Source organism: Silurus meridionalis, chromosome 7, assembly GCF_014805685.1.
Source record: "Silurus meridionalis isolate SWU-2019-XX chromosome 7, ASM1480568v1, whole genome shotgun sequence".
NCBI classification, from domain to species: domain Eukaryota; kingdom Metazoa; phylum Chordata; class Actinopteri; order Siluriformes; family Siluridae; genus Silurus; species Silurus meridionalis.
Genome location: NC_060890.1, coordinates 22,933,017 through 22,954,053, shown reverse-complemented (window position 1 = coordinate 22,954,053; position 21,037 = coordinate 22,933,017). Strand labels below are relative to the sequence as shown.

The 21,037-nt window shown below is 36.4% G+C and overlaps 1 protein-coding gene across 2 annotated transcripts in view; it reads right to left on the bottom strand.

The window, feature by feature from the left end:
* The window catches only part of unc13d (unc-13 homolog D (C. elegans)), a 41,503-nt gene that overhangs the window by 19,546 nt on the left and 920 nt on the right, over positions 1-21,037 (bottom strand). Inside the window, exons 2-15 of one of the 2 annotated variants that reach the window (XM_046854631.1) lie at positions 16,213-16,257; positions 16,010-16,060; positions 15,240-15,287; positions 14,338-14,445; positions 13,304-13,363; positions 13,108-13,174; positions 12,746-12,914; positions 7,653-7,697; positions 7,488-7,559; positions 7,272-7,341; positions 5,407-5,511; positions 4,662-4,754; positions 1,562-1,662; positions 1,345-1,462 (exon numbers count right to left, since the gene is read on the bottom strand). In XM_046854631.1, the coding sequence (XP_046710587.1) occupies positions 1,345-1,462; positions 1,562-1,662; positions 4,662-4,754; positions 5,407-5,511; positions 7,272-7,341; positions 7,488-7,559; positions 7,653-7,697; positions 12,746-12,914; positions 13,108-13,174; positions 13,304-13,363; positions 14,338-14,445; positions 15,240-15,287; positions 16,010-16,060; positions 16,213-16,257 (1,152 nt within the window). Of the gene's footprint in view, positions 1-1,344; positions 1,463-1,561; positions 1,663-4,661; positions 4,755-5,406; positions 5,512-7,271; positions 7,342-7,487; positions 7,560-7,652; positions 7,698-11,506; positions 11,676-11,868; positions 11,936-12,064; positions 12,121-12,745; positions 12,915-13,107; positions 13,175-13,303; positions 13,364-14,337; positions 14,446-15,239; positions 15,288-16,009; positions 16,061-16,212; positions 16,258-21,037 lie in introns of those variants that run through there. The other variant, XM_046854632.1, reaches the window with a different exon arrangement.

Below are 21,037 nucleotides of genomic sequence, written 5' to 3'. Positions count from 1 at the left end.
AAGACTGTCTCAGTGCAGTGTTGTATGTCGTACAGTGTGATCGCTCTCGGGACCTCCTGTATCATTCCTTTCTACAGCCAAGCTGAACGAGTCTCCTGCTAAAGGAGCTTTGCTGATTCATGAGTAAACCCTGAAGGGGGTACAGTTCATCATCCAGAATAGCCTTAAACTGTGAGTTTTCTGCGTTATTAATGCTTTATTTATAGTACATAAAAAATTGCAAAGGCTCGTCCCTGTTTTGATGATGTGACAATGAAGACATTTTGGACTTATCAAAAAACTTGATCAAATAGTGAGGAAATGACACTTTGCTAGCGAGAATCATTTCTCGCTAGCAAAGCATAGCGGGTATCATTTGTTTTGATCAGATTGCTTTTTATCGCAGAGCTAGTTAAAAAAGAGTGGCTCTTTAACGTAGAACTGTATTTCATATATAAACGACACCGTCAAAAGTATGTGGACACGAGCCCGATGCTTTGATATGTGCTTCTTCCTCGACCCATTGCCAGAAAAATAAAAGCACACAATAGCCATTCCATTACGATTTCCCTTCTCTGGAAACACTGTTCCAGCAACATAACATCCCATTGCACCTGGTGAACTCCAATGAAGACATGGTAAGGTTGAAGAAGAAGAACTCAAGCATCTTGCACAAACCCCTGATTTCCTTAACCCCACTGAACACCTAGCCTTCGGGAAAGACCCCAAATGCACCCCAGACCCCCTTATACAAGAGTGAAGCTAGTCATAAGATTTATATGATTTTTTAACATGCCATTTCACATTTAGTCCCCGTTTGCTGTTAGAATAATTTTCACTGTTTTGGGAAGATGTTTTCCACTATATTCAGGAGTGTGTTTTTGGGGATTTGTGCTCAATCAATAAAGCAGGCCGCTCAAGATCTTCCACTCCAAAACATATTTTCATGGAGCTGGCTTTGTGCACAGGTGCATTGCCATGCTGGAACAGGTCTGGGTCTCGTAGTTCAAGTGAAATAGGGAATATTTAATTTTACAGCATTTGTGGTAACAGTTTATGAAGAACCACATACGACTGAAATACCACATAGGGCTGGTGTCCCAATACATTTGTCCGTATAGTGTAGATTTCATATTTGTGTATAAAGCTGTGTCTAAAACTAACACTAACTACACAATCAGGGATTTAAAATGAAACTAATTTGTACTTTTTTTTGTTTTGTTTAAGAAAAAAATGAGGTAGAAAATCTGAATTGTTCAATGATCTAACAGTTAAGCTTATGTTAAAACATTTTCTTAAATACACCTGCATTTCCTTTTCACCACTTCTGATGTTTTAGGTCTCAGATGTTTTAAAGCCTCTGACCTGTTGGTACGGGAGTTCCTGCTGGTCCCAGTGATACTCAATACTAGTCAGCTGCTGAAACAATACCGTAGAGTCCACCTCCAGGCTCTGATATAGTTTACTATAGGCCACCCACTTCCTGCACACACACACACACATATACACACACATCTTATTATGTGAGTCTGTGTAGATATGTTTATTAGGAGACAAAAAGGCACACTATATATAAACTTACGCCAGGTCCTGCAGGAAAGGTGAAATATCATTCTGAGTGGCGTAATACTCCAGCAGAGTACTGGCCTCTCCACACAGCTCTCCCTTCCAGGGACCGCCATCCTGAACACAGGCATAAATACACCGATTATCAGTAAAAGAGAAATAGAAGAAAGCTTTTCACCCATATGCAGGTGATGTCACTTTCAGTGTATATCTGTACAGTATCGGTGTTGTATACTGTATATAAATTGAGCTTATCAGTCAGTCAAATCTCTTTTTTCCACACATACAATGAGCATGATGAGCACTGTTTACTTCCTCCTATAACACGACACAGCAACATTTTTGTTACAGTGCAGAGTTATTTCAGAAGAATACATGCCACATCCGCAGAGACACATGAACCCAAACAAATTTGTTAAAAAGTTGCTACAAATTTATTATATAAATGTTTTTTAGACTGCAAAATCAATAGTTTCAGGATTTAATTTGACTCAGTTGACTAAGTGTATGGTGAGATATCTCCATCCATCCATCCATCCATCCATCCATCCATCCATGACTCTATTCATCCATTCATCCATCCATCCACCCATCCATCCATCCGTCCATCCACCCATCCATCCATCCATCCATCCATCCATCCATCCATCCATCCATCCATCCATCCATCCATAACTCCATTCATCCACCCATCCATCCATCCATCCATCCATCCATCCATCCATCCATCCATAAATGCATCCATCCATCCTTCCATTGATCCATCCATCCATCCTTCCATCCATCCATCCATCCATCCATCCATCCATCCATCCATCCATCCATGCCTCCATTCATCCATCCATCCATCCATCCATTGATCCATCCATCCATCCATCCATCCATCCATCCATCCATCCATCCATCCATCCATCCATGCCTCCGTTCATCCATCCATCCATCCATCCATCCATTGATCCATCCATCCATCCATCCATCCATCCATCCATCCATTGATCTAGCCATCCATCCATCCATTCAATATTTGGCCTACATAGAAGGACATTTAAAATGCAAAAGGTTTAATGACCCAGTGTTAACTGAAAAGAACGTATACTTTTATGCATATTTAGAGATAATTAAAGTCAAAGTTAAAGTAAATGGGAACTTTATTGTCATTCAGCCAGGCAGCAGCGTGAACAAGCAGAATGAAATTGCATTTTTTCAGAGGCTCTGATGTGCAGATGTAACATATAACAGTCAGCGGCCAAGACAGATAACAAATAGACAGCACAATAGACAATAGACCAGACAGTACTGAAAAACAATACGCATAGATAACACAATAGACACACAGACAGAACAAAAAAAGGCTAAATATTGCACGTCCGTACCAAAAGCTTATTGCACAATAAATCAAGTTTATTTCTATAGCGCTTTTCACAACAGACATTGTCTCAAAGAAGCTTTACAGAATTTAAGAGTTAAGAGTTAAGGTGAACGATGTGTATTTATCCCTGATGAAGAAATCTTGAGAGGAACCAGACTCAAAAGGGGAACACATCCTCATTTGGGTGACATCTAGACTGTGATTATAATCTTTAAACAATACAGAACACTGTAGATTGAGAACTAACATGAGCACTGGAGTGTAAGATTATGAGTAATGATCTTTCTACAGTCTTTTACAGTCATTGTGATTATAAAACTAGGAGCTACTGAGCAACTCATAAAATAATGCTCACAATAACATAACTAGTCTGGTTAATGCATAAGACAATGTTCATTTATGTTTTTTTTTTTTTTTTTGGCAGACACCCTTATCAGGAGCGACTTACAATTATCACATTCATACAACTGAGCATATATGGGGTTAAGGGCCTTGCTCAGGGGCCCAGAAGTGGCAACTTGGTTTTGCTGGGATTTGAACTCATGACCTTTTGAGCCAAAGTAAAATGGCTTAACCACTAAGCTACCAGCCCGAAGACAAGACTGAAAAAGTGTGCGGTTCAGCCGTTACAGTCATAACAGGTAGGTAGGTTTTTCTTTATTGTCAGAGTTGTATGAGTTGATGGCATGTGTGGAAAAGCTCTTGCAGAGTCTGGTAGTTTTGCACGACATACTACTGTGCAATTGCATTTTCCAGAGGGCAGAATTTTAGACATGCATTCAATAAAGAAACATTTATTGACTTTTCCACCTTGTTGGAGAGACACAATTCTAAAGGATGACTTCAGTATAAAAAATCTTTTTCACTTAAACCTGTTCTAGCATGATAATGCTCCTGTGCACAAAGCCAGCTCCATGAAGATATGCTTTACATGGTTTTTGCTGCTATAGAGTTCTGACCTCAACCCTACTGAGATGAATTGGAATGCTGACTGCACCCCAGGTCTCCTAACTGATTTTAAGCCCTTTTGGCTGAACGAGCACAAACCTCGCTGAGCACAATCTGAAATGCAAGCGTGTGGAATATCTTTCCAAAAGAGTGGAGATTAGTATAACAGCAAAATGGATATATATATATATATATATATATATATATATATATATATATATATATATATATATATATATATATATATATTTATTCTATAATAGTCTTAAAGAATTTACAGAGCTTTTCAATCGACCTTTTAACTTTCATTATTAATATCTTAACATGCACTATTGAACTGTTTATGTTAGTTAGTATTGAGGAAATATCTTCAGGATTTCCTCCACAGGTTCTCGACCTAGTGCTTGTTTCACATATACAGTAAGCACATATAAGTACAGACAATTTATTTCTCCATAGTTTCTTATTTAAAAAAAAGACTGTTTTCAGTGTAAATAAATAAAAATACATTAAAAAGGCAATGAAGACAAAAAAAAGATAAAAACAGAAAAGAATTTGAAAGAAAGTCACATGACCCTAAATGAGATGACTAAATTTGATTGTGTTACTTAAATAAAAATGTCTGTAAAACACTAAACGTTTCTACACACAGAAATGAATCTTTGTCTTACACTTTTTTTTGTGTGTGTAAACCTATTAACTATTTACTGTAACATAATGGTCATGGCGTTAATCCTTTAATTTGCTGATTCGTGTTGAATATGTGGTTACGGCGATACAGTGTTAGTTGGGGTTTTACCTGTTGCTTGGAGATGTACGCCTGCACAAACTGCTGTAAGATGCCACTATAATTCACGTACAGGCTTCGTCCGGCGCTCAGAGTATCGTCTCTCTGTCAATAACAAACACTGTACTGGTTACCATTCCCTTTTAATAGAGATGAAATCATAGTCATGGTGTTGAATGTATTGGTTCAGACATAAAAACATGATGTGTGGTAACCTCGGAAATCCCTTTACATGGTGAAATGACTGCATTTTCTCTCATATATAGTTCTGAAACTACAGATGGATAAGACTTCATATGAGTTTATTTTGCATTTAGCAGATTAAAGTCTAAAAAGAGAAAATCATGTTTATAGATTTAATTCTGACTAAATATCGGAATAAATATTCATCATATCTGTTCAGCATCTTGTAAATGAACAGATATGATGTTACTGAACAAACCATATGTAGCTCAAGCTAAAAAAAATACAGAAAAAGCTGCATTTATGAAACATTAGTCCTGCTTGTATGTTTACATTTTAGACCATTAGGGGTAAAAAGTAGTAGTTAGAGTAGTAGAAGAAGGAGGAGGTATCTAAAATCACACTACTTCTAAACTACTTAAAATGTCATGGAGTAATGGTGTATTGGTGTGAGTTTCTTCGCCAACAAAACTGCTTTGGGTCAATGTCTATTGTTAAAAGCGCTATACAAACAAAACCGAGTACCTTTTAATGATAATGAAAATTCCCAGTATAGAAAAGTACTGGCACTCACCTGCTTGTGGATTAATTTGACCTGCAGGTGGCACTTCCCTCGGTCTGGGTACGTCTCTGTCCGGGGCTGGAGTATGTACCACTTATCCTCTATACAGTGCAGGTCCTGTAATGCATATTGGCCAGGAGGATACTGTTATATTTATACAGTAATATACACATCATCTGGTACAATGAAATATTTATACACATAACATACACATTCACACCTGAATAACAACACAGACCCATTTACATGCATGTCTTCCATGCTCAAATTGCACACAGTTTTGCACACTATGCACTTTATTTTTATTTAATTTGTCCTTAAAATTTATGTCGTAAACAGGAGTCAAATGGACATTCGGTGCAACCCAGATGAGGATAAGTTCCCTCTTGAGTCTGGTTCCTCTCAAGGTTTCTTCCTTATGCCATCTCGGGGAGTTTTTCCTTGCCACAGTTGCTCATCAGGGACAAACTTACTTACAAAGAACATATTTACGTTTAATCACCACATTATCTGTGTAAAGCTGCTTTGAGACAATGTTCATTGTTAAAAGCGCAATACAAATAAAAATTAATTGAATTGAATTGAGTCACAGACTAACAATTTCAATATATGGTGTAACAGTTTCCTGTACACATGACAATAAACAATTGAATCTTAAATAATGAAAATGTAGAAATTGAAAAAGTTGCAGGGTTTAATTCTAAGCATTGTCCCTTTCATAAGCAACTAGCAGGCTTGTATTAATTGAAATGTAAAATGAACTGTTCCATAGCCCATTCTGCCAAGAAGCATCATTTTGGAACAGGTTTTTATTTATATGCTTTTTTAATTCTAATACAGATTATTGCTAATTTAATCTGTACCGATATTTTAGAAATTCTTCATGCTCATTAGTGCAGTGCTTCTATTTTATCTTTCATTATATACACCATTTTAATATACTACAGCATCTTTCTCAAACTTTGTATTCCAATTGGTCAGAAAATATGGTTTATAGCAAATGATCACAGGAACTAACTTGTTTTGCAGACTTTAAAAAATTAGCTTATTCTTTAATAAATAATAATAAATTGCTAAACAAATCATTCTAAGACATGTTGCGGGTATAAGATATAATTTAGGAAGCTTCAGGGTGGTACAGTAATGTTTCACGTCACTGATTTAACTACAAGTGCACACCCCCATTATGTTTTATTCCTTATTTCAATTTACAACAATGGCATTTGGCAGATGTTTGTAACCAGAGTGAATTACAATTATTTTTTATTTTATACACTGAGGAGTTGAGAGTTAGGGACCTTGCCAAGGTGCCCCACAAGTGGCAGCTTGGTGGTGCTTGGATTTGAATGTATGACCTTTCAACCCAAAATCGAACTTTTATTCATTTATACTTTTTTATTATGTCCTACCATAATTGTTTAAACTATTTATTTCGATTTTATGCATGACACTGATATTCTATTCAGAAGTCAGAACAGACTAAACCCTTATCTGTATACTGTTTCCACTGTAATGTATTTTCCCCATGTTACTATTTTCTTATTTATACAACTTTAGCAGTTGTAGTTAGGTGGTGCTGGGATTTGAACTCACAACCTTCTGATCAGAAGTGCAACATTTTAACTACTGCTCTATAATACACTTAGCGCCATGCATGCTATTTGGAAGTGGTAGCTCAGTGGATAAGATGTTGGACTTCTGATCGGAAGGTCATGGGTTTAAATACCAGCACCACCAGGCTGGGTCATTGAGCAAGGCATGTAAATGTCAATTGCTCAGCTGTATAACTGAGATAATTATCTAGAGATAAGTCACTCTAGATAAGAGCGTCTGCCAAATGGTGTAAATGCAAATTTTTCATATCAGTGGCCATCTACCTGCAGTTTGAGAACAATATTTCCCAGGAAGTCATCCTGCCCTTTCTCCTTCTTGGCATCCTTTAACATTCTGTAATAAAATCAGATCAGAAAGCAAATCACATCAAAACATGTTTCCGCCAAGCATGTAAATCAGTTTTGCCATTCTAACTGTACGTTTGTGAGTGTGTGTGTGTTCGAGCGTATTTGTGAAAGTCATGTGGGTGACGGCGTGACCTTTTCAGCCCGTGAAAGTTTGTCCGGAACTCGTCGAGTTTCTGAGCAAGCGACACCTCCTCATCTTTATCCCTGTGAAGAGGGTGGAGTGTGAGTCAACACTAATGCGTTTCACCTTATTTGAGAACAGCGACAAAACTGGCCCACTTTGCATTTTTTACTCACCACATTTCCAGATGAAAATTGGCCGACTTGATGTCGTCAAACACCCTGAAGGGAAGAAATGGAGACCGAAAAGCTGTGATGATTATGAATCATACTATAAATCAGTTATACTGTGCTTAAAAGACAATGATGATGAACTTGTTCAGTCTTGTTGAAGACAGTAAATGTCTGTACTGACAATCGCAAGGTTAAAGTCGTCCTAACTGGAAAAAAAAGTGTTGAGTGTTAATAGTTACTCTATTATCTGATGACGATCTCGGTGTTGCGATGCTTTTAGAAAACCATGCTCTACACATTTTTGGCTTGATGACTTCCTTCACTGGTTTCCTGTAACTGCTGCCATTAGATTAAAAACATTGATGCTTGTCTACAAAGCTAAAAACAGACCAACACCTCTCTTTATCTTAGAGCATTTATCTCACCCCAAACTGCACCACGCACTCTGGTTCCTCTACCACCACTCCACTGACCCCTCCTACCTCTACCACTATTAAAATAATCTCTCCATCATTCACCACTACTCCAATGATTGCTCCTTAATCAACCACTGATCCCTCCATCCTCTACCACCGCTCCACTGACCCCTTCTACCTCTACCACTATTAAAATAATCTCTACATCATTCACCACTACTCCAATGATTGCTCCCTAATCAACCACTGCTCCACTGATCTCACGATCCTCTACCCCTGCTCCACTGATCCCTCCATCCTCTACCACTGATCCACTGATCCTTCAATCCTCTACCAATGCTCCACTGATCCATCCATCCTCTACCATTGCTCCACTGATCCCTTTATCCTCTACCACCACTCCACTGACCCCGCCAGTCTCTACCACTGCTCTACTGACCCTTCTATACCCTACCACTGCTCTACTGATCCCTCCATCCTCTACCACTGCTCCACTGATCCTTCTATCCTCTACCACCGCTTTACCAACCCCTTTATTCTCTACCACTGCTCCACTAATCACTCCATCCTCTACCACTGCTTCACTGATCTCTCCATTCCCTACCACTGCTCCACTGATTCCTCCATCTACCACCACTGCTTTACTGATCCCTCCATCCCCTACCACAGCTCCACTGATCCCTCTATCCTCTACCACTGCTCCACTGATCCCTCCATTCTCTACCACTGCTCCACTGACCACTCCATCCTTTACCATTATTAAAATGATCTCTCCATCATTCCCCACTACTCTAATCGCTCCTTAATCAACCACTGCTCCACTGATTAGTCCATCCTCTACCACTGCTCCACTGAACCGTCCATCCTCTACCACTGCTCCACTGATCCCTCTATCCTCTACCACTGCTCCACTGAACCCTACATCCTCTATCACTGCTCCTCCATTCCTCCATCCTCTACCACTGCTCCACGGATCCCTCCATCCTCTACCACTGCTCCACTGTACCGTCCATCCTCTACCACTGCTCCACTGAACCGTCCATCCTCTACCACTGCTCCACTGACCCCTCTATCCTATACCACTGCTCCATTGTTTCCTCTCTCCTCTACCACTTCTCCACTGACTTCTCCATCCTCTACCACTGCTCCACTGATCCATCCATCCTCTACCACTTCTCCATTGGTCCCTCCATCCTCTACCACCGTCCACTAATACCTTCAACTTTTACCTCTTCTTAAATGATCCTCTACTGAACCTTCATGGATTTAAACTCCAGGAGTCTTTTAGCAGTTTAGAAACAAATGATTGTTTCTCATAAAAAACTTTTTTTTTAATGTACAGTATCTCACAAAAGTGACACCCCTCACATTTCAGCAACTATTTTAGTAGATCTTGTTAAGAACTATAGAAATAAAACTAGGATATACGTACTTTAGAGTAGTCAATGTGCAGCTTGTATAGTAGTACAGATTTACTGTCCTTTGAAAATAACTCCACATACAGCAATTATTTTCAAAGTAATTGGCAACAAATGTGAGTGCACCCTAACTGAACATGTCTATGACTGCCTCCTGGGCATAGAATACACCAAAGCTGCACAGGTTGTTGCTGGGATCCTCTTCTACTTTTCCATAATGACATCATGGAGCTGCTGGATGTTAGACACATGACGTTTCTCCAACTTCCGCTTGATGATCCCCACAGGTGCTCAAAAGGGTTCCGGTCTGGAGACATACTTGGCCACTCCCTCACCTTCACCTTCACCTTCCTCAGCAAGCAAGTCATCTTGGTGGTGTGTTTGGGGTTGTTATCATGATGGAAAACTGTGGTTCAGTCCAGTTTTTTAAGCGAAGGCATCAGAATGTTACAGTACATGTTGGAATTTATATTTCCCTCAATGAACCGCAGCACCCCAATACCAGCAGCACTCATGCAGCCCCAGACCATGATGCTACCACCATTATGTTGGACTGTAGACAAGACACAATTTTCTTGGTTCTCCTCACCAGGGCGTCACCACACATGCTGGACACCATCTGAGCAAAACAAGTTTATCTTATTTTTATCAAACCACAGGACATGGTTCCAGTGTCATGCACTTGGACAGGTTGTCTTCAGCAAATTGTGGACTTTCATTTTTGCGCAGCTTCAAAAGAGGCTTCTGGTACGACGGTCTGCAAACCGACCTGTTGCAGTGTGTGGCGTACAGTCTGAGCACTGACAAGGGGACCTTCCCCTTCTGTTACCTCTAAAGCAATGCTGCAGCACTCATGCCTCTGTTTTTTGCAGCAGCTTCTGAACCTGCCGCACAGCACAAGGACTTGACTTCTTTAATAGACCCTTGTGAAGTCTATTCTGAGTGGAACCCGTCTTGGAAAACCTTTGTATGACCCTGTCCACTGTACTGTAACTCAGTTTCAGGGTGATACTGATCTTGTTATCGCTTTGCCACCTTTGTAGGGAGCAACAATTCTAATTCTCAAATCCTCAGAGACTCTTTACTATGAGGTACCATGTTGAACATCCAGTGAGAATTGGACTAAAATTGCACCAAATATTAACTGCTCTGATACAAGATACACAAATTTGTATGGTCGTGTCAAGCAGACAAAAAACATGAACATGATGAATAGGACGTGTCTTTGCATGGTTAAGCGACAAACAGCTGTTATCACTTAGGGTGGAGTCACTTCTGCTGCCAGATATATAGACAATAATAGCTGTATGTTTAGTTATTTTTAGAGGACAGTAAATTTGTACTGCTACACAAGCTGCACACTGACTGCTCTAAAATATATCCAAGTTTCAATTCTATAGTATTGTCCCTTTAGAAAACCTAAAATGGTTGCTGAAAGGTGAGGGGTGTACTCACTTCTGCCAATTGCCATAAATGTAAATGACTTAAAATTACTATTTTCTTATATCCTCTAATCATTGCATAGATTTTTATCAATACTTAATAATAAATAATAAATACTTATGAATGTGATACCAAGGTCTTATTTAGGTGGCTTTAAATAGAACACCAGGATTCAGCATTTCCGATTATATTTTTCCCTCCACCGACATCATCAACAGTCACCGCTAGAACTGGCTTTTTTTACACTCCTACTATTGGGTAGACGTTACAGGAGCGTGAAAACCGGAACTACAAGGCTGGAAAAGTCTTACTCACAAGCCATTGGGCTTGTGGATGAGACTCATCCACTGCCTTCCACCCATCAATGCAGAAACGGATTACATTCTGATCCTGAGAGGTGTCAACTACAGTACCCCATCTTTCTAAACACACCACTTTCAAATTAATTTGTAGGAATAATGCCATAATAATGTGTAATATTGTTTTTTCTAAATGCCTTAAACCTTTAAGGAATCAAATATATTAATTTAACAATGTGTACAGGAAAGAGTTAATTTTCTTTTTTTCTTTTTACACTTACAGTTTAAAGGTTTCATCCCACACTGGGTTGAGGGTCTGTTTCTTTACATCTGTTTGGAAGATTTCCCCTTGCTGTGCCGAATCCTTCACTACAGCCTTCTGTGGTTTGCTGCTCTGAGCCTCTGCATTTTTCTGTAAGATGCTCAGCAGGCAGTATGGATCACTAAATCCTTACACACATGGAAATAGAGAAAAAATATCAAATGGACTCAATGAGGAAGTATTTTCAGTGCAATATTTCTAAAGTGTTTTTCCTCAGGAAGTTCTTCGTGAAGGGAAATATTTAGCTACAGCACAACCTATCACAAGTGAGCTCACATGATCTTAAACAGGTTATTACTCAGAGAGGAAATAAGCTCATACCACTGATGTCCTTTCCCAGAATCCCTTTGGCCTCCTTGACAGTGATCTTCAGGCAGTAAACCGGTTTCTGTACAAATCAATCAGCGGGTGGACAGTGAAGGTAAAAAAACAAACACCACACAGTATTTAAATCACACAAAAACATTGGTTCACAATACTGTAAACTATGATCTGAATTACTGAATTAAATCATCACCATTGCATTGTCCACTTTTTCTGACAAACTTTCATGTTCATCGTCTGTCATGCCAAATGCCTGGAAGAAAATAAAGTGTATATAATGTATACTGCTGAATGTTTTACCATCAGGAATAATATATAACAATCTTAACATCAAAAACTTATAATAATAAAAACAATAACAATAATAACAACAACAACAACAACAACAATAATAATAATAATAATAAATACTTATGAATGTGATACCAAGGTCTTATTTAGGTGGCTTTAAATAGAACACCAGGATTCAGCATTTCCGATTATATTTTTCCCTCCACCGACATCATCAACAGTCACCGCTAGAACTGGCTTTTTTTACACTCCTACTATTGGGTAGACGTTACAGGAGCGTGAAAACCGGAACTACAAGGCTGGAAAAGTCTTACTCACAAGCCATTGGGCTTGTGGATGAGACTCATCCACTGCCTTCCACCCATCAATGCAGAAACGGATTACATTCTGATCCTGAGAGGTGTCAACTACAGTACCCCATCTTTCTAAACACACCACTTTCAAATTAATTTGTAGGAATAATGCCATAATAATGTGTAATATTGTTTTTTCTAAATGCCTTAAACCTTTAAGGAATCAAATATATTAATTTAACAATGTGTACAGGAAAGAGTTAATTTTCTTTTTTTCTTTTTACACTTACAGTTTAAAGGTTTCATCCCACACTGGGTTGAGGGTCTGTTTCTTTACATCTGTTTGGAAGATTTCCCCTTGCTGTGCCGAATCCTTCACTACAGCCTTCTGTGGTTTGCTGCTCTGAGCCTCTGCATTTTTCTGTAAGATGCTCAGCAGGCAGTATGGATCACTAAATCCTTACACACATGGAAATAGAGAAAAAATATCAAATGGACTCAATGAGGAAGTATTTTCAGTGCAATATTTCTAAAGTGTTTTTCCTCAGGAAGTTCTTCGTGAAGGGAAATATTTAGCTACAGCACAACCTATCACAAGTGAGCTCACATGATCTTAAACAGGTTATTACTCAGAGAGGAAATAAGCTCATACCACTGATGTCCTTTCCCAGAATCCCTTTGGCCTCCTTGACAGTGATCTTCAGGCAGTAAACCGGTTTCTGTACAAATCAATCAGCGGGTGGACAGTGAAGGTAAAAAAACAAACACCACACAGTATTTAAATCACACAAAAACATTGGTTCACAATACTGTAAACTATGATCTGAATTACTGAATTAAATCATCACCATTGCATTGTCCACTTTTTCTGACAAACTTTCATGTTCATCGTCTGTCATGCCAAATGCCTGGAAGAAAATAAAGTGTATATAATGTATACTGCTGAATGTTTTACCATCAGGAATAATATATAACAATCTTAACATCAAAAACTTATAATAATAAAAACAATAACAATAATAACAACAACAACAACAACAACAACAATAATAATAATAATACATAAAATATTTATTATTATTATTATTAATAATAATAATAATAATAATAATAATAATAATAATAATGTTATTTGCACAGTGCAAAGAGCAGTGAACTGCTTTTATTGTCAGCCAATGACATAAAATAAAAAAAAAAATAAAAAAAATATTCAATAGAGATTAAAAGATTCAGTAGGTTCAAGAATAGTTTAAGCAATTAAAATTTTACAAAACATAATATTTTTGAGAATTAAAATGTAAAACAATAATAAAAAATGTAATAATAGTAATAATTCTTCTTTCGACTTCTCCCATTAGGGGTTGCCACAGTGGATCATCCGTCTTCATACCCCCGTGTCCTCTACATCTGCCTCTTTCACACCAACTACCTGCATGTCCAAACCATCTCAATCTCACCTCCCTCACCTTGTCTCCAAAACATCCTACATGCACTGTCCTTTTAATAAACTCATTTCTAATCCTGTCCATCATCGTCACTCCCAAAAAAAAACCTTAACATCTTCAGCTCTGCTACCTCCAGCTCCACCTCCTGTCTTTTACTCAATACCACTGTCTCTAAACCATACATCTCAGGTCTCACCACAGTCCTATAAACTTTCTCTTTTACTCTTGAAGATACTCTTCCACTACTACTACTACTAATAATAATTATAACCATTATAACAAGGTAAAAACCGAGAGATAGAAATATAACATAGAGGCAATCAATTTTAAATAAATATCTTATATATATTTATATATCTATATATCTATATATCTATATATATATATATATATATATATATATATATATATATATATATATATCACTATAAACTCACCTCTTTAATATAGTCCTGTAACTGAATAGTGCTGTACTCTGTGTTGGTGGTTGGTTTGCCCAGTCTGTGTTTAATGGTGTACAGCAACTCCTTGTACAGTGGTTTCAGCTGCAGCATTCATGTTTAATAATATATGTTATTAATCTTTAGCCAATTATATTGCAGAGTGTCACCTGAACAATTAATATTTTTTTTACATTTATACAATACATTTCTTACAAGACATGTGACACATTTATGTAAATATAAAGTATATACACTGTATTTTTGTATTAATACTAAGTTATGACAACTCAGACATATCAAACCTGTCATTCTTAATGACTTTGATACATATACTATATGGATAAGTTTGTGGACACCTGACCATAAGGTTGGTATGTGCCTTTTGGAATTCTAGTCCACATTTAGACCCGATTTATTGTTATAATGTCCTCCATTCTCCTGGGAAGATGTTCCACTAAATTTTGGAGTGTCCTTGTAGAGATTTGTGCTCCTCCAGTGAAAGGGTGTTAGTAAAGTCAGGTATTAATGTAGGTGAGTTTTATTTATCCCAATGGGGTTGAGGTCAGAGCTTTAAAACAGACCACTCGAGATCTTTCACTCCAACCCATATAAACCATATCTTCATGGAGCTGGTTTTGTGCACAGGAGGGAATTTCAATGCTGGAAAAATGTGGGTCTCCTAGTTCAAGTGAACTATAAGCATCCAAAGACATCCTATAGATCTGTGTGCCTCGAACTTTGTGGTAGCAGTTTGGGAAAGAATTACTTTTTGCTGGAACAGTCAGGTGTCCCAATACTTTTGACCATATAGTGTCTAGATTTTAGTGAACACACAAAATAAAACAGAGTGCACTATAACTGTCTATATAATCACAAGCGAGTGTATAGTCGCTCACCTCAAACTCTTTTTGCCTTTTCGATCTTTCCTCTGGATCTTCAGGATCCTGAAAAGTCATGATCAGATACTTTCACAAAACAGCTACATAAAGAACTTGTTAAAAATTGTCCAGAATTTGTTAACTACGCATATTCTGTATTAGTTGTAACTTGTTTCCTCTTTTTTTAACGCCCTCCCCCACCAGAACTGTACATTGTTACAGAAATGTTCTGATGTTGAATTATATTACGCATATAAAGCAACAGCTGACTGTAAATCTTATTTATTTTTTATAAATTTACATAAAAATTTATACATTTTTAAATAAATATTTTAATTTACATATTTTGCTTCATGCGACCTTATGATTTTTTTTTTTTTATATTTTAGCTTATATGAACGAGAAAGAAGTAAGAATGACTAATTTACTCCTGAATTAAATTGAAAATGTTGAATATTGACTATTAGGAAAAAAATATTAGTTTGTTTAGGAAAATACTGGAAATGACTACATAAATAAATATATAATTGTATTTTTTGGTAGAATTTTCTAATTTCTACAGCTGAGCAGTTGAGGGCCTTGCTCAGGGGCCCAGAAGGCAGCATAGTGCTGGGATTTGAACTCATAACTTCCCAGTCAGACTATAGACTTCCCAGTTCCCAGACTATAACCACTAAGTTATCACTTCTCCAGCAATTGTTATATATTTTAATATTATACATTATGCTTTATAACATTTAAAGTATATCTATAGATTTGCTTAAAAAAGCTTGAGTATTTGTGTTTACCTTTCTGTCCCGTAGTTTCCTGGTCATGCCCAGTTTTCGTGCAGGAGAGCCCTGAAGAAAAATGTGATTCAGTGTACATGAGACAGAAACTCTTTGTATAAACTCTGTTTCAATCAGTTACCCTCTGTGCCATATGCTAGAAATGATAGTCTTTTTAAACTGGCCAGATATAAAGGAAGATCTCTAAGATAATGCATGTGTACCTGTCTCTGTCTGCTTCTGGTTGATCCTGAACCAGATGAGTGACCCTGTGCAGTGAGGAGAACAAAATGATAAAAATATAAAAAAAGAAAGTGCAATATATTATCTCGTTTTTCCGTGATTGTAGGATTACAGTTGATTACCAAAACCATACATTACAAAAAAGTGCTTTTAAAGAAAGTGTTTGTATGACTAACAGTAAACTTTGGTTCTCTTGAGGTTCCTCTTGCTTTAGATGCCTTACTACAGCATGAATAGGGCTGGAAAATGTAATGATAAGAACATAGGGACATTTGGAAAAAAACAAAAGATTTGTTTTTCAGGAAGTTTAAATCGTATCCACATGGTTCATGGAATGCTATCATGTGCCACTTGTGGGTTTTTTTTTGTTAATTCAGCAAAATAGTTTTGTCAGTGTGAACCTATAATACTGAAATACAATTGACTGTGAATTACTGATAATATATTTTTGATGTGTCCCTTTAACAATATCATGCTTTTGTAGTAGTGTAAATAACTGGCAACTGATTCAAAATTGGAAATTTTGGTCAAAATATCATATTTTAACACACACACACACACACACACACACACACACACACACACACACACACACACACATATATGTATAGTACGGTATGTGTGTGTAAGTATTTTAATTCGAATTAAATATTATTATATTATATTATATTATATTATATTATATTATATTATATTATATAAAAATAAATGTATATATATATATAAATTATATTAAATTCGAATTAAAATACTTTTATTTGTCACATACACATTTATACAGAGTACACTATGTACATAAAACATTAGAAATTAGAAGTACAACATAATAAAAAATAATTCAGTGATAAAAATAAATTAAATAAGTTAAAGGGATAGTCTAACTATACGGTATAAAAAAAGGATAAGAATAATATAATGTAATATGAATATATATATATATATATATATATAATTTTAAACAGAAAGGGATGGATATGTCTATGACAGATATTGACATTAGTACAGATTAAAGAGTCAATACAAATACTTAGTTACTGTACTTAAGTAGATTTTTCTGGTATCAGTATTTTACTTCACTATTAATTTTTTGAACAACTTTCTACTTTCAGACTCGTTACTTTAGTTTTAATTTATTTGGTGACATGACCAATATTTTCTCTTCTCACTGCGCTCTGTTTTCAACCCATCATTCTATATATTGTCATTGTGCGGCTTTTTAAACTTACCACTGGTGTATCATTTCCTGGCCCTCACACACCACAGACGTAGGCTAGATTACGAAGCGAACAATGATCAAGGCGGTGGATGAAGTATATAAAGCATGTACTTTAGTAAATGTAAAGATACAGTAGGTAAAATTTGACTCCAGTAAAGTAAAAAATTGCTCCGTTTAAAATTCCACTTGAGTAAAAGTACAAAAGTATTAGCCTTCAAATGTACCTAAGTATACAAGTACTATGATTTATTATGGCTATAATGTTTCTATTATAGTTTTTATCACAAGACTCTTTACTTAATCAACTCAGTTTATGTGACTCTCAGCACACTGATCAATTAATAGAAAAATATTGATGATTCAAACATTGATATCTAAAAAATTATCATGAACCCACAACCTTCTTTTCTAAGACTTCAATAAGAATCATGCAAATAAGAGTCTGGAGTTTCTTCATTTTATTCCTCTAAAAATGTTCTGCTTGCTGTTGAACTGACGCTAAACTGTATGTTCGGTGCTAAGTAGATACCACCAAGCGGTAATGGTGGTTCCAGTTTGAATGAAGCTGAGGGGTGAACCACACCATGACCCAACGTTTCCCCGTAATTAGTTTTAGCTTTGAAAAACTCCTCTTTGCTTCAGCTTGCATCACTGGATGAGTGAAACATATTCTCAGAGCAGTCCACAAATCTGTATACATTTCTAAGAGCTCCATTTCTTGTAGCAATATCACCCTAAATGCACAATTTATCAAACTCTCCGAACCAACAACCAAACAACTCTTTGGTTAATTGTAGCCATAAGATACAGACAACATCTATATTCTTATCACAAATGTCTTTTAAATGAGCTTTTTAGCTGCAATGCAGATTCTCCTTACTGAACTCAGTTCAGGACATTTTCAGTACAATCACAGAAAACCTTCATCATTTATTCATTTATCATTCACCTCAGTTAAAGGAAACCAAATCAATAGGTGCTCGTTTAACTACAATCCAACTCGACTAGTTTGGTTGTAATTGTTTTGTTGCTACACACATTATGGTAAACTACCTACTATGAATTATAATGTTATGTAGCTAAAAGAAATATTGTTGCTCTATGCGTAAAAGCTTATCAGGCAACACAGCACAAGTGATTAGACAGTTATCAGACAATTTTATTAAATGCATTAATATTAATAATAAACTTTATTTTGTATAGCGCATTTAAAAGAAGTTTCTCAAAGCGCTTGACATAAAAGATGGAATTAAAAAATACACATAATATTGCAGACACTAAAACTAACCATACAAAAAATTAAAAATAATTGAGCGTATATTATTATCATAACGAGATGAGTGATAGAGCTGCATTCTGAATCGGGCTCCTAAAGATTTCGATCTTTTCTGTCATCCATAATTGTAATTTGAAATTCAGCTCTCCTTACTGACGTCACGTGACCTCACCCAAACCTGAGTGTATGAGTGAGGGAACTTCTCCAAGCGGTTGGTGCAGACTCTAAACCCCGACCCGATTCATTCACCGTGACATGAGATAACAATTGATGTGACTGTGCAAATAAGTGTTGTTTTTTTTTACCGTGCCCTGGGTGTCCCCATAAATCCACCATCAAAACCAGTTTAAACCAGAGCTCACACTCGACCCTGATTGGTGGCTCATTGTGTGTTTAACCTGTTAAGTTTATATCCCCTTATAAATAAAAAAAATGACTGATTTTGCGGAATGTAGAGTAAAAAAGTACGATATTTGACTTTGAAATGTACAGTAACGAATTACATTTACTTTGTTACTATCCATCACTGACTACAAGAAATCTGGGGTTAATGTGGATGAGACAGAGGGAGTCAGTGATGTAAACATGACTGAGAACAGAGACATTCCTGATCACCTGATCATCATCTTCTCTCTGCTTGTGTTCTATATGGTGGATGTTCAGCCTGAATGCATTCATCAGGTAACAACATTTTGCATTTTTTTGTAATATATTAATGTCATGAGGTCCAGTTACCAGCGTGACACTAAAACAGGGAGTAGTAATGTCTACTTTTTAATTAAGTCCAAGTCGGAGCCCAAACTTCTTTACCTTAACTTGAGTGAAAAAGTGTAGTCAGAACTTCAACTATTAATACATGAGTATCTGTTTTTCTGATTGAAGGATGTGTGTACTTGTGCAATCTCTGCAATAAATAAATAAACAGAAAACAGGGTTCTCTCATTTTTAGAGTTCTAGTTCAGTGAAATTTTGAATAATAATACAATGAGAAACAATCGAATTTATTGTATAATACAGTCCAATGCCTAATACAGCTAAACAGTGGCCTCTAATGAGAGACAAGACACTAGGGTTAGGGTTATAAAAAAAATGTATTAAACGTCCACTGGTTTGTCCCAAACTATTATTTTTGTAGATCTGAAATATTTCGCCAGAGAGAGAGAGAGTACTTTAACAGTAAAGGTCAAAAACTGCATGGTTATGTTTTCCAAAATAATTGTAATACAAAGGGCTTTAAATATTCAGCACTGCATTGATCTCTCTCTCTCTCTCTCTCTCTCTCTCTCTCTCTCTCTCTCTCTCTATATATATATATATCATTATTTAAGCTTATATTAATTTTGTGATGCATGTGGATGATATATTTAAATGTAAACAAAATATTTGGCCTATTTATTTGATCCCTAAGATCCCGAAGATTTTCATTCCTTCAGTTTTCAATCACAAAACACACTGGATTCCAGCTATCATTACTTTATATTCAACCCATTCAATTGCAGACAAAACTACAGACCAGTCAATAAGAAATACTGCATGTCCATCTCTATTACTCTCTCTCTCATGTGCTCCCTGCATGTATATGTATATATATATATATATACAGAAAACATTTTAATTATCAACGGTGTACTCTGTTTATTCTTTATTTTTTATTAACTTAAGTTGAATTTCTTTCAAAATTTTATGTTTAATTGCCAAACTAAATACTTCACTGTATTTGCATACCTACCTACTTTTTAACTAAATACAAATCATCATGAGACTAAGCTTCAGCGATGCCTTTCTGAGAACTCTATAACTAGGTTACGACATTAGCTTTTGAGCTCTAGGGGCAAACTTAAGAAGCAAACTTCAGACATTTAATATAACTTTACATTTACAGTAACAAGGAAAATTCTGTTTCAAATTCATATTCGTCTGCTTTCAAAACATGAAATATGTTGAGAGTTATAAAACACCTATGATCAGTGTATTGTATTTTAAATGAGACTTATGTCCTTCACTATGAGAACCGTTATGGCTGCTGTTTTTTTTTTTAGTATTTGTTTTTCTTGATGTAAATGACGCTGCAAATAAACCAGCAGAGCTGTGGTGGTTGTCTGCACTTCCTTGTTCACTATAACAAGGAGTCTTGGTAACAATGTTTAGGATTTCATTGTGCTTGGTCTCAGAGGTAAGACATGGTATAAAATGTTATAAAAAGGCATCAGATTGATAGAAAACAAATGGATGTATTGATAAATTAAAATCAAATGCCCATTTGGGTATTTACGTATAGTCTGTTGCTCAAAAACTGATAATAAAACGTGAAAAC